The 14,355-nt window shown below is 35.3% G+C and overlaps 1 protein-coding gene across 4 annotated transcripts in view; it reads right to left on the bottom strand.

The window, feature by feature from the left end:
* Positions 1 to 14,355, bottom strand: part of CNOT4 (CCR4-NOT transcription complex subunit 4) — an 81,379-nt gene that overhangs the window by 15,575 nt on the left and 51,449 nt on the right. For 2 of the 4 annotated variants that reach the window (XM_082846404.1, XM_082846403.1), the window contains exon 10: positions 9,017 to 10,974. The exons of the other annotated variants lie outside the window; for them this stretch is intronic. In XM_082846404.1, coding sequence (XP_082702530.1) covers positions 10,874 to 10,974 — 101 coding nt within the window. In that variant the 3' untranslated portion in view covers positions 9,017 to 10,873. Of the gene's footprint in view, positions 1 to 9,016; positions 10,975 to 14,355 lie in introns of those variants that run through there. 4 annotated transcript variants of the gene reach the window in all.

The following is a 14,355-nucleotide window of genomic DNA, read 5'->3' on the forward strand; positions in this document are numbered from 1 at the left end:
TGAAACATGATTTTAATTGACAAATTCTTCATAACCCAACTCTGAGCTTTATTTTTAGAAAGTATCTTTTTAGGCATTAAAATAATCATTTGCTTTGTTTCTTAATTTTAGAAAAAAGATTATTTTTAGGAAACGAAGTAAATGCCTCATTATCCTGAAACTAAATAACATAGATATGGGTATAGTCATGGTAATAAACATTTCCAACCCAACTGACCAAGCATACATCTTTCTCCCTCACTATTTTCACAAACCAGAGATATTTGTTAAAGTTTGTTTTGAGGTTGTTTTATAAATAAACATTTGATTTTTCAAAACAAGAATGCAAATTTGAAATTTACTTATTTTTTAGCTATGTGAAATGTATGATTTAAGAAAAAATAAGACTATTTTGCTTCTTCTTCCTCCTTACTATTTATTCTTATACTGGGGAAAATACAGAAACTTTTTGCCTCCAATTTTCAAATTATGCTTCAATTTAGAAAGACTTAACATAAGACTGCATCCTTTCCAGAACTACAAAAGATGATACTCCTGTGGAGGAAAGCATTTCAAAAGGCCTATATGCTGATGAATTTAAAGAGCTATATGCTTACCATCAGTTCACTAAGGGGCCTTAGTTTAAAAATCATTTTTGAAATATACTTATTTAAGTGTTCATCCTTCGCTATGATTTATTATAGTTCAGTTGCAAAAGAATGCCAGAGATGGTCCTGACAGAACCAAATCTCAATCAGTGTAGAAGAAAGGAAAGCAGGAAGGAACGAGGGAAGGAAGATCATATGAACACAATCTTAAATATAAATCAGAAACTACAATTCCTATTTCACCATATCCAGGTTTATACTGAACTAGAACATTTTACTGAAAAAAAATTAGTTCTATTAAAAATCACACGTATTTGTGAAGCACTGAATTTTAGTAGTATTGTCTAGAATGTATTTTTAAAGAGCTAGAATAACTTAGAAGTAGGAGAAAGTGAATAACACCAATCTTACAATGTCAAAAGTCTACCAATTTGACACTTGTTACTCAATCTACTCCAAACCCAGACTGTGCTTTCTGCTTAAATGTGCTGTTTTGATTTAAAAGAGAGAAGAAAAAAATAATATGATCATTTAAAATCAAAAGCTAGTTTGGAAATAAGACCAGATACTGAGAAGGAAATTGGGAGGTAAATGACCAGAGACTGAGTAAACAGCAGCCTGACAGAGCACTTTCTTCTCCTTTGAAATAGGAAAATTCAGGCCTGTCAGGGATCCTGTAGGGTAATCACACAGGTAGTGCACATTAAGATCTAGTCAAGACCGTCCCCTCTAATTGTGGTTAAGTTACACAGAGATAGAAACAATTTCTTTCTTGTCCAAAGAAAGAAAAAGAAACTGGATAGAGAGGTGAGTACAAACTATCAGAATAAGACTCCAGCTAGTCAGGAATTAAAACCTGAAAGCATGTTCTAAAACAAAGGTTGCAGGGCTGTAGGTATTTATTTGGAAATTATGTAAGATCTTTGCTTACTTTAGTAATAAGCTTCATTCCAATCACCTACCATTTAAAATACAGGTGAGGTTTTGCAGCATTGACTACACTAAGACTCAAGAAATGTCATTCTTATTTGTGACTCTGGGACTGGGGAAGGCCACTGTTAGGTTAATTAGTGAATGTTAATAGTTTAGATGTAAAAACAAAAAACAAACCAAAAAAACCCATACCTGGTAGCAAATCATACCCTAAGTGAGGGATGAGGGAATAGGGCATATATATATCAGTAATCTATAATCACAAACTTTATAAAAACGTATTTTAATAGAGAAAACATAAGTGCAACAATGGTATGTAGCCCAACACTCAGCTTAAGGCCAATAAGAAACCTTCCTACTTTGTGGATGAAGTCATAACCCAGGGCCTCCTTTTACCTTAAGCTGAATACTCAATTTATAGATGTAGTGAAGGAAAAAAATGAATGGTTTCAGGGTGTCAGTCTTCTTGCAAATGCCAACATATAAAACGACAATGTTTAAAAACATCCCAGTAATGTTCCAGATCACTATGTTCTGCTCCGTAGACACATTATTTCAGTACGCAAGACTGATAACAGAGTATAAACGCCAGTATAGTCCTTGGGAAGAGATCTCACCATATTAGGAAACATCACTAGGCTACAAAAGTTGATTGCAGTCAGCATTCCTGCATTTCTTCTTGGAGATGATGATGGTATTATCATCTTTAAATCCTTGTGGAGCTTTCCCTCTTTTTCATTATGCTGAAAACAACAACCTCCTTGATTGAAAAAAAAAATCAGCAGATATGCTATCATTTTACATAGTGTAGCATATAGTAGCTCTTCAAAGATGAATCTAAAATCACCCCTTTAGTGTGGGTATAGTACATCCTGGTGCCATTACTATAAGCATTTTTTTCATTCTGTAACATTAGAGATATCACCAGTCTAGTGGTCATGCATGTTGATCCTTAAATGCTCTTTGGCACTGCAGAAAAATGCTGGGTAAATTTAATTCCACCTGTTTTACTGTTTATTTTGGTTCTGACATTTGTACTTTAAGTCTACATTAAGAGTACCTGCAAGGTTACAATTTCCCCCCACTAAAGTTACTCCAAGGTCATTGGGCCACATTTAACACAAGGCTGTTTTAACAACTTACAGGATCTGTAATAACAGTTGCCAGCAGATACACAATCTGAAAGTCTTCAATTCATTACTTGCACTGATATTCACAGTTGAAAGCCCTTGACTTGTGAGAACTACTAAAATAAACTGTAAGACACAACGAAGTTTAGAGAAGAGATATATTCTGAATCTTGAAGTTTTTTTCTCCTTGAATTACATATACAAAAGCATATTCACATGGTGAGGGCTAGGAAAACATAAAACTGTGGTTAGAATGTGATTATGGGCAATCACAATCCTTCTGAGCCTTGTTTATTAATAGCGTTATTATTATTTGGTCTTTAAAAGTGGATTGTTGAAGACTGTATGTCTCATAGCTCTGAAATTTCATGATTCTAAAACGTCTTTTTCTTATTATCCTTTCCTTAGGTTTTCCAAAAGAGTAAGACATGGGATGGATATGCTTAGTAGTGGAAGTGAAAATTGATGAGAAAAAGCTATGAAAATATTTGTTCAGATAAAAGCATGACCAGGGGTGAAGTGGGCACCTGTACTGTAACCCTGCTGCATTTAAACAGGGTCTTAATTTCTTTTTTAAAAAAAAACCTTTAGAGAAAGTCACAGAGAGATGGTCTGAGATTTTTTTCACCTGCCACATTCACTTAGTGGAGGATTTAAATGAAAATTACTATATATAAACGAATGTACATGCACACACACAACACTCAACCTCACCCCCAGACACAGAACCAGGCTTATTTATTTCCTTTGCTAAGTAAGCTTTCTCTTAGGTGATGTGCTAATCAAATGTCATGAAGACAGAAGGACTATTATTACCACTTAAGAACTATTCAGACAGTTGCTTTAAACGTTTTTACCCGAGTCTAGATGCAGCTGTTACCACACAGCCCCAACAAGGACAGTCCAAAATTCTCACAGCCACAGTGGGTTATTTATTCAATTTTAACATTAAGGTAATTAAAGAACAGTCCTACTGGGCCACCAAATTGTTCACTTTAAAGTAGTTAATTGTATGTTATGTGAATTTCACCAAAAAAAAAAAAAAAAGGTACTGGGTGCTTTAAAGGCTTTATAAATTATATGGAGGGGAAAAAAAACTTTTGGGGTGTTACACAATAGTGGGTCTTAGGACCAAACTGGAGCTGGAACAACAAAACTGTTCTAAGCACAGTATGTTCTTAGGGGTTGGGTTGGAGCTTCCAGGAACCTCAAAAATAACCATAAAATGTGAGGCAGGCTAAGAACAAAGTCAAGTCAATAGCTGCCTTATGAAGGCTGGTGTGAAGGAAGCTGGAGTAAATAGATTGGTTCTCAAGCACAATAATTACCAGCTGGTTCATGGAACTTCTAGGTACTTCTGTCCAATTCTCAAGCAGCTTGTATTACTTAAGCTTGCCTTCAATTCTAGGTACCTGATAGGTATAAACTAGATTTTTACATAACTCAAACCCAGGGTATACTCTCCAAAGCACCAGAACAGAGTAGATACACCTTAATTAATCTTGAATTCCCAAGAGTGATTCTTTAGAAAAAGCTCCTGGTTAAAGAAGCTGTGGTCTAATATGCCTAGCAATACAAGGTTGCTAAGACTACTAAATCACAGGGCAGTAAGGAGATCCAAGGAGCAGCGGCTTCTCAATCCATCAACATGGTTCCACAAACTTAGCATTCTTAAGCAATAACTTATACTTTGAAGCATTATCATTTTTAAATGTCACAGGTGATATCTTAGCTGACATATACGGAACAAGTCCAGTGAATTTAAAAATATTTTAGTAGGACTTCAGGTAGGATTTTAATTTAGTCAGGAAATTAAGGATGCTTTCAAACTAGGCATGTTTGCTATTAATTGAATGAGAAAAAATATATATTATATATTTATATCTCCATCTCTGAGTTCAATAACTTGTAGGTTTGTGTCTATTTACAAAGCACATTCTCTTTTGGGGAAAGTTGTCAAAATATTTTTATAACCTGTTATAATAAAATTCTTAAGTTCTCTCTACTTTCACCAATCTACTGCTTTTAATACCAACTTGTCATATAATTAAAGCAGAATGACCTAGTCCAACTAAGAAGAGATACTTTCCCTATGTAGGTGGAAAGCTGATTCTTTCCAGTTTGCATTTAAGCTTGGGAGAAACTAGTTCACACCTGTAATATGGGCTCCTCAAGCTAGCAGACTCATCATATGGCACACCTACCCCCTCTGTCTAAACCTTTCGTGTCATAAGTAACACATTCACTGGGCATACGTACACCTGTCCAATCTCATCTCTGGCTTTTCCCAGGCATTCCTTTGCACTCTGCGTTCACATCCTCCTACTGTGCTTTGAGGAAGCAATGTTTACTCCACTGTGGGACGTTTTCCTTTGAATCACCTTCAACTTATAGGAAACGTGATCCAGGTTCCCCCAGGCAATACCATGCTTTCTGCAATTCTCTCTCACACAGTCTGACTTCCTACTCTCAAAAAAGGACTGGAGGGAAAGCAGGGAGAGAAAAGACCACAGGGGTAACGAAAGCTTGCCTTCTTTCCAACCTCTAGGCCTAATGTTAGACATCTATCTACCATCCTTTCTCTGGTTCTCACTCATCATTTAGCACTGAGTGGTTATCATACTGACCACAGTCTCCTAATTTGTCCTTCCCTTAACAATACTATACCTGTTCTTTGTCCTCACAACACACTCGCACCACTGGATATTTCCTGCCTTACTGGACTCTTCCTGATCACAAGGTTATATCAGTTTTGTCTTCTTAAATATCTTTGTGTCCTTTCCTTCTTCACCCTCTAACCAAACTCTCTTATTTGCTTTGTCCACTCCTGATGCTTTGTGTTGAATCACTGGAACATACAAAACCATATATATCTGGACACTAAAATTTTAAATTTGATTCTTATCTTGACTCAGCAATTCTTAAATTTCTTTCCGATGCACTTCTAGGCTTATTCTCACAGACTTATTTAATTTCTTTCTTTCTTTTTTTTTTAATAGGTTCCCAACTCCACTCTTTCACCCCCATTTTCTCACACAATATGCATTCAATAATTACTGATATGAGCACCTTCATCTATTCTCATTTTCTCTAATCTCACATTCTCTCTCCTAGATTTTCTGATTGTTTTTACAAATAGCAAAGGAAGATATATCCCATCTCTTTTAAGTCAACCTAACTCCGTCTCAGGAGTTTATCTCCTCCCAGCACCTACAGAAATGTGTTACTCTACTGGTTAGCCTATCTTCTCTTCCGCACTATCTATGGTGTCCTCTCAATTGACTCTATATGCTCTGCCTTTAAATATTTAGCTATCTCCCTTATCTTAAAGCAATGCCTTCTAAGATCTACCACCCATCTAATTAGCGTCTTTTCTCTTCCCCTTTGTTGCCAAAGGCCTTCAGTCAATGACTGCTGTATCCATATCCTTGACATTTCCTCATAAATCCTAGAAATCTGCTTTCCATCTGTATCTTTTTATGAAAGTAACATTTTTTTTTTTTTTTGTGGTACGCGGGCCCCTCACTGCTGTGGCCTCTCCCGTTGCGGAGCACAAGCTCCGGACGCACAGGCTCAGCGGCCATGGCTCACGGGCCTAGCCGCTACGTGGCATGTGGGATCTTCCCGGACCGGGGCACGAACCCGTGTCCCCTGCATTGGCAGGCGGACTCTCAACCACTGCGCCACCAGGGAAGCCCCTGAAAGTAACATTTTTAAAGGTCATTAGAGACTTGGCCAAACCCAAAGCCCTTTTCCTAGATCTCATTCTTTCTGACTTCTAATTCATAATTTCTTCCCCAATCCTACTAGTTATTACTATTCCAGCTCAGGCCATCTTATTTGCAATGACATACTGGAACTGCTTTCTAACTGGTCCTAATTTCAAGCAAATGTATTACAGAATTAATCTTCTTAAAATGCTACAATCAAGTTACATCTTTGCCAAAGAACGTGTAGTTCTCTAACACTGACCACATCCACATCAAGACTAAACTATTCTTCCTAGTTTTCAAGGCTTTTGCACACTTATCCCACCTTCCTATATGACCTGTAATACCTCAGACGAGTCCATCTCCTTACTATCCTTCCCTCCTGACCCTTAGCAGACCATGCTAATCTCCATTCCCGATTCTTTGTTCAATATGTTGCCTTTACTGTATTTTCCACTTCCATCATTTAATTTCAAGCCATCCTTCAAAAGCGAAAAGCCCCACACTTTTTATGAAGGCTTTCCCTGAATCTGCTCACAGTAACTTCTCTAACTCCTGTTTTTACTTTTGTATCAGCAAAGTGTCTGATACACTACAAACATTTCTAAACATTTCATGTGTGAATACCTGTATATACTACTACCATTTATTCAGCACAAGGAGACAACATAGTAGATCTTCAAATAAAAAGACTGAGAGAAGACACATAGCACTAATGGCAGAAGGACTAGCTTGAAACCAGGTAATTGACTTGGTTATATTTTGTAGAAAAAGACATATATATCATCGTTTTGTGATATTACCTCTTTAAAAGAAAAAAACATTTTTAAGCTATTGTGCTCTCAATTGTATGATATACATCTCTTAAGCAAATATGGGAAAGCTTCATGATCAAATAAACAAAAGAATCTAAAACCTTACAACTCAATATAGGATAAAATGTCCCCCCGTTTTTATATATGCATAAATAACATGGTGGTCTTCATTTCGTAAGATTTCAATGCACCTGCAATTCATTCCTTTCTCTTGGCTTTCTGAGGTAAGGCCTCTGTGGGAGTAGCTCCCTATGTACCTGTATCACAGCAGAGGAGAGCTCTGTCAGTCTTGAAGGTGCTTGGAATACTGTACAAATAGGAGCCATGTCAGTAAAAATGTGCACACAATGCATTAAAGTTTTCTTTCTTTCTTTTTTTTTTTTTTTTTTGCGGTACGCAGGCCTCTCACTGTTGTGGCCTCTCCCGTTGCGGAGCACAGGCTCCGGACGCGCAGGCTCAGCGGCCATGGCGCACGGGCCCAGCCGCTCCGCGGCATGTGGGATCTTCCTGGACCAGGGCACGAACCTGTGTCCCCTGCATTGGCAGGCAGACTCTCAACCACTGCGCCACCAGGGAAGCCCTAAAGTTTTCTTTAAAAGAACATATATAGAGGAAGCTGTACTTAATCGCCACAACACTAAGAGTAAGACATGAGCACACACACGACTGAGAAATACTTAAATTAGAATAATGAATGTATGTCTCTCCCGTTAAAATTTTTTTCACTCTCTCCAAATTATCATATATTTTAAAATTTCAAATATCAGTAATCAATACCCTTTGTTGCCACTGTCAGAGCAATGAATAATGAAATAAGTCTGGACTGCTCTGGCTGTTCCTGTGGTTAAAATATATCAAGAGCTGACCCTATAGAAATAATTGAAATAAAACTGTCACTAGACTGTTACCCTTGATAATAGGATCTATACTTTATTCAGCCTTGTATCCCTCAAGATCTAGCTCAAGTCACTACAAAGAATAGGCACTCAAATATTAATGCTTCGTTGAAATAAGAGGAGAGTATACAAAAGCACCACCTGTAAAAACAAAATGCAACAGTAGAATGAAAAGGAAAGTATTATTAATCAGAAAATATTTTCTAATGGAATCTTTAAGAAATTAAAAAGAGGCACTTGACATTCATCATAAGATCAAAATCATTCAACCCAGGTCTATATCCTACACACTGGCACTAAGAACTGCTGCTCTGAAATGTTTTTTTAAAAGTTAAGGATATAAAAGCATATAAAGTTTCCCTTGTGTATGACAGATCAATCAGGAAGGAATTTATCAAAAACTAATTTGAAGTTTTTAGAATTTCTCATTCTTTACCATCATTTGGTTTCATCAATTTACTTGCTAAGTGAAGCAGTACTTTCTTTCACATGTTGTGTAACTTTTTCTGTGTTTTAGTATAATTAATTCTGACTGATTTTAAGACTTCACTTTTTAAAACCATAATATATATATTAAGTAAGCAAAACAGCGAAGCTTACTTGTTTAGGCTTACAAAGTCTTGGAATTACAGTTAGTTAAATGATAATCTTTAGCTAGTATATGTGAAAATATCTAAGTTGAAGCCTAATTACCCAAGAAAGCATTTTTCCCATTATGGTGTGTATGTGGAAAGTGGGGGTGGGGGCAGAAGGGGAAGCAGGCAGAAAGACAGTCCTGGACTCTAGCAAGTCTGGTAAACTACCTGACAGTTTTATGGCAATGGCCAGGAATGAGAAAGGATAGAGAAAGCTACCACAGGAAAAAAGCCTTGTTTAACAAGTATATCTCTCAAAACAGTAAGTAAATGGGAGCTAACCACCTCGTTTTTGTAAGAAGATCTGAGTGATGAAAGGCTTGCACTGAAGGCTGGAGAAAACTATGCGCTAGTAAGCCCTCTTACAGGGAGCCCACGTTTGTTCACAAAGCCAAGGAGCCTCAGCACCACGGGAGACATTAAGTGGATGTCTTGGCCTCTCACAGCAAAAATGAAACCATAATCAACACATACTAAAAGACTTCATATTCAACACATGCTAAAAGGCTAAGAAATCTACAATATTTTATTTGTATTTTCTAAATTTCTCATAACGCTGTCTTAAAGTCACTTCTAGATAGAAGTTAGAGATTATCATTTATGCAGAATTTTACAAAAATAATTAAAATGGCTAGATAATTAGTTGTTTCTACACCCTCAGCTAACCAAATTGAAGGATATTTAAGAATAGATTTTAGTTTACCCACTATACCTCAGGACAAACCCATTTAACTTGTGTATTATTATCTAATAGAAAGTTATTAGACTTTACATAGAGAGGGAACCCTGAAAACTCCAACTCCAACATGATATTAAGTATCACTCCTAGTAAGGTATTTCATTATTATCATTATTATTATTTTAAATCTCTAGGCTTCCTTTTTTGGTATTCATGCTACTCTTTTAATATTTTTTTAAATTAAGGTGTATCTTTTATATCACAATGTTTTTTTTTAAAATCTCAAGAGGAGATCTGACTTTCCCCTTTTTTCCCAGATGCTTAATTTAGGCAGAACATAGTCATGTTTTCTGAACCAGCTTTTGTCTAATGCTCAGAACTGAATTCAGTTTATTTTCTTTCATTATCAGCTTTAGAACTATTTCAAAAAATTGTCTATTATCCAAAAACATCACTTCAACATTATAGCCTAATAAAGTACACCACTCTTCTCTGTGATTAACTAAAATTACCTATGACAACTTACGTGGCCTAATTTTAGAGGATCCCCAATCTCTTCTCTTCCACCTTAGTCTCATTCTGGTCAGGTACTTGTAATATAGTTTTATTATCACACTTCAATTGTGAAACAATGAAATTTCCAAACAAATATCCCACAGAACTACCATTTTTCCAATAAAAATGTTACACTACTATGGTTGCTTCTCACATACAATATTTACCCCATATTCAAGTTTCTGATAAATCAACTGTAAGTTGAAATTCTGTTTCTGAGGCAATTTCCCGGTATACTAGGCAGTGCATTAGAAAAGAGATTATATTGCATTTAGTCTATAATAATTATCTCTTAAGCGTCTCTATATAATTAACAACCATTCAAAAAGAAAGTGCAAATGTGCAAATCAGAGAGAACAAAGACAGTTTCTAAACATGTAATGCATAATATAGGATAAATCCATACAACTACAAACAATTGCTGACAACATTATTCTGAGCATTAAATGACACCACCAATTTTGTTTTATATGTATTCTTTCTTCTCAAGTATTCAAAGAATGCAAGACATTATCTTCTTAATTTTCAAATTTTCATGAATATATTAGGATATTACCATTTTTTCACAAATCAGAAAACAAGGAACTACGATTATCTTTGAATATTTTCAATTAATAGAGCCAAAATAACAATTCTAGCTAATCTCATCTGGGATCTTAATTATAGTACTACAAGTTTATTTGTGTGAGTTAAAAAATAGTATCACTCATGAGAAACAATGCCAAAATTATTATGCTAATAAATTGTGTTAAAGGCCTAATGAAGAAATACTTTAGCAACTATGAGGTAACACACTAGTTGTAGGCATGAGGAACGTTTATATTGGCTCTTTTGGGTGTATACATTAAATGCAAAATCAGAAAGGAATCATGCAAAAATCCGGTTGCCCATGCAAGCACCCCAGAGTCTAATCCTCTCCTCTCAGTTCTGTTGTCAGGCCACAGTAGTGTGGAGACTTGTAGGCTGCTGTCCTTGTTGTAATGAATGGGAAGAGGCTGACAGTGGCATGGTCGAAACCTTCACCTCTTCTTCCCCTGTGGAAAAGTCAGTCATGGTCTAGTTATGGGTGACTAGATTTGTTAACAGTCCCTTTAAAAATGACTTCAATATTTGGAATACTGATACATATATAAAATACATGCGTAATGGCTGGAATGCGGGTGTGAAACAAGACATGAATTTTAAAATATAAACTTATCAAGTACCTAGAAAATAGTTATACTCCAATCACACCCTTAAATTTAACACTGTCAGATTTAAGAACAAATATAATAGATTTAGAATTATAAATATACAAAAAGGAAAAAAAAAGAGACCAGGAAAGCCATTCTTTTCCAAGCCAATTGGACCTCTTATATATTTAGACACTCCTAATAGTAAGCAGTATTTTGTGAAAAAATTAAAACTAAATTCACAGAAGTGAAAATGTGATTTTTTAAAAGGGAAAAATGACAAATCCATGTTTTAAAAGCAGTAATTATGTTTAGAAAAAAGAAATAAAAAGATGTAAATATTAATTTAGCAAATTACCATACAGCATCTGAAAATTCAATGTGCACTTTTGAAGTAATCAGCAAATAGTAAAATGCTAACAATACAATGATCCAATTGACTGAAAGTGAGATGACTACTTCTAGGTCAGAGAACTGTACATGAAATGAGATCAGTTCTCCCAATTATAATTGATAATGACTACAAGTGACTTGTTTCACACGTGACTCAAAATTCAATCAAGTCACTGTTAAAACAGCTAATTCAGAAACTAAGAATTTTTTTTTAATGCCCTCTCTTAAGTAAAATTCAAGTGAACAAAAACACGAACAAAAATCTAATCCTAAACAGTTTCAAATATTTTTCTAGGTATATTCCGAAACAACAATGTTTACAGACTTAGACTATTATTTGTCTTCCAAATAATTTTTAGCATTATGGAATAAAAACATCTTGGCAGGGAGTCCTTTGAAAAACAAATCTGCAAAGTTACACTTGGAAAGACAGCTTAACTGATAACATGAAGATAAAGACTTTCAGTCTTTAGAACAGATTATTTCATAGTGTTTCAGTAAATTGGCAAAGATTCTATAAATCCCAAATACATAGCAAGGAGGCTGTGTAAAGGAAATTTTAGACTAGAGTTCTTGGTGAGAACGTGGTACTTAGAAGAACTAAGCAAGAGATTAATTTTCATCAAGTCAATGAAATTCATTCTATTTTGTAACTACAGGTCATATTCCTGAGATGGGCCAATTGTCTCATGAATAGATACTGTTGATAAAAAGGGACCTCCCAACTGTGTGAGAGCAAAAATCACTTACTATGGGAAGAAAGCCATGTTAAAGTAAACGCCAGTAATTTTCATTTATGAAGGAGAACATCAATGTTGTAATGAAAAACCATTTTAGTTACTAAATCTGAGATCTGGGTTCTTATCCTAATTCTACTACTAACTGAATGTGTGACTTTTAACAAATTATTTAACCTTTCCAGAACACAGCTTTGTCATTCCTAAAATGAAGGAGTTGAACAAGGTAGGTCAATTTTTAGGACTAGAAAAGTCACTTTTTAAAACAAAAGCACGTGGTTCCAATAATAAAAAAGGTCTGAATGGACTTCACTATTACTGCCCACTGATCAAAGTTTCCCCTCAAGAATATTTATTCCAAAAATCCTTCTAAATTTAGCAAACTGAATATGCAGCCAAGAAAATGCTGCTAAAAAGATTTCACTTAATTAAGGAAATAACTAATTTTAAACACAAAAATGATTTCAATTTGGCAGAGGAAATGGAAACCATGTTTCTGTCAAACCTCTGGCAACTGTCCTTCCCATGACAGGTTTCAGTGTATCAAATTTTAATAATTAACTGAAACAAACCAAAACTTAAAATTTAAATACAAATATATAATAAATATAGACATAGTTTCTGTATGATACACAGAAGACTGACACCTCTGAGTATTTACTCCTAAAGGTCAGGAACCTCATTTTGCTCTACATATCTAAAGAATAAATATACATGCCTTTTCCAGTACTGAATATTGTCTAAGTATATCTTAAAGTGGCAGGCCTCACTAAAACAGTATGTACTCTCCACTATGAAGCACTTGACAGCTACCTGTGTAAGACACCATGATAGTCACTGCAGAATACAGAGTTAGGCCTTTTTCAATAGTTCAACTCAAGTACAACTGAGTTACAGCTAGGGGTGGGAGGCAGATATTGCCTACCTATTAAATTGCTTCAAATAATTCACAGTTAAGATGTACACAGTTTTTCATAATTTTAGTTTGTCATTTCTAATTGTTACTGAAAATCCTCAATCATCTGGCTACAATTATAAAACTATTCTGTTTTGAGGCTCAGCACATTCAGCTTTCTGAGGTATTTGCCAAATATTTATAAGCCATGGAAGGATTCTATAACTCTTGATAACAATTTAAAATATTTTGGTACATTAAAACTAAAATTTCTCTAGTCGTGAGAGCCTTAAAAGTAATCTAACAATAAGCTTAATCATAAGTCACCATTTAAATACCAAGGTAGTATGCATAGTCAAAAACTGAAAATCTGAAATAACAAACTCTCCCCACCTCCCACAAAATACAACAATGATTCAGAACCTATCGTCGGTGACTTCATTCTTAGAATTTCTGGGAAAAAAATGTATTTTATGCTCTATGGTTGAGTATACGCTAAAAGAAAAGCCCACCAAGATAGGACCATAATTTAATGCCACATTTTTTTCATAAAGCACCTACTTTAGATGAAGATTTCAAATGACCAACATGAGGACAACTACACTCAAAAATCAGTGATTACTCATCACCCCTGTGGCATCTCCAGAATATATACTGGCTTGAAATATTTGGTTTAAAACTGCTCATTTTGTACTAATGGACAATATGATAACTATGAAATCAGAAGAACAGATAATTTTTGAAGATGGTCATGTAATAAGTCAAATAAAAGTACACAATGAAGACAGCTAAGAACTAGTTCCACAAAGGCATCCTCCTTCCTATCAGATCAAGTCCATACTGTTTTGCCTCACCGTCAGAGCTCTCCGTCCTCTCATCCATTCTATGTATAAAATATATGAAGGACCTCCTGGTATAGAAGGCAGTTCTAATGCTTCTTAATGTAATGACATACTAAATTCTGCCTCTATGCCTTCATTCAGGAGTTTCCATCAACATAAAAGGTTTTTTCCTTTCCCTCCTGCTAACCCAAATCCAGGATACAGATCAATTCCTATTTCTTCAATGAAGCCTCCCCAACAATTTATAGGCTCCACTGATGTGTTTTGGATTCCAGTACCATATGGTTACCACTTTCATACACAGTCTTATTTTATCTCGTCAACTATACTGTACAGTACCTGGAAATAGTAGCCATATTTTATACTTGTTCTGTAT

This window comes from Leucopleurus acutus, assembly GCF_964270905.1.
Source record: "Leucopleurus acutus genome assembly, chromosome: 9".
In the NCBI taxonomy this organism is placed as follows: domain Eukaryota; kingdom Metazoa; phylum Chordata; class Mammalia; order Artiodactyla; family Delphinidae; genus Leucopleurus; species Leucopleurus acutus.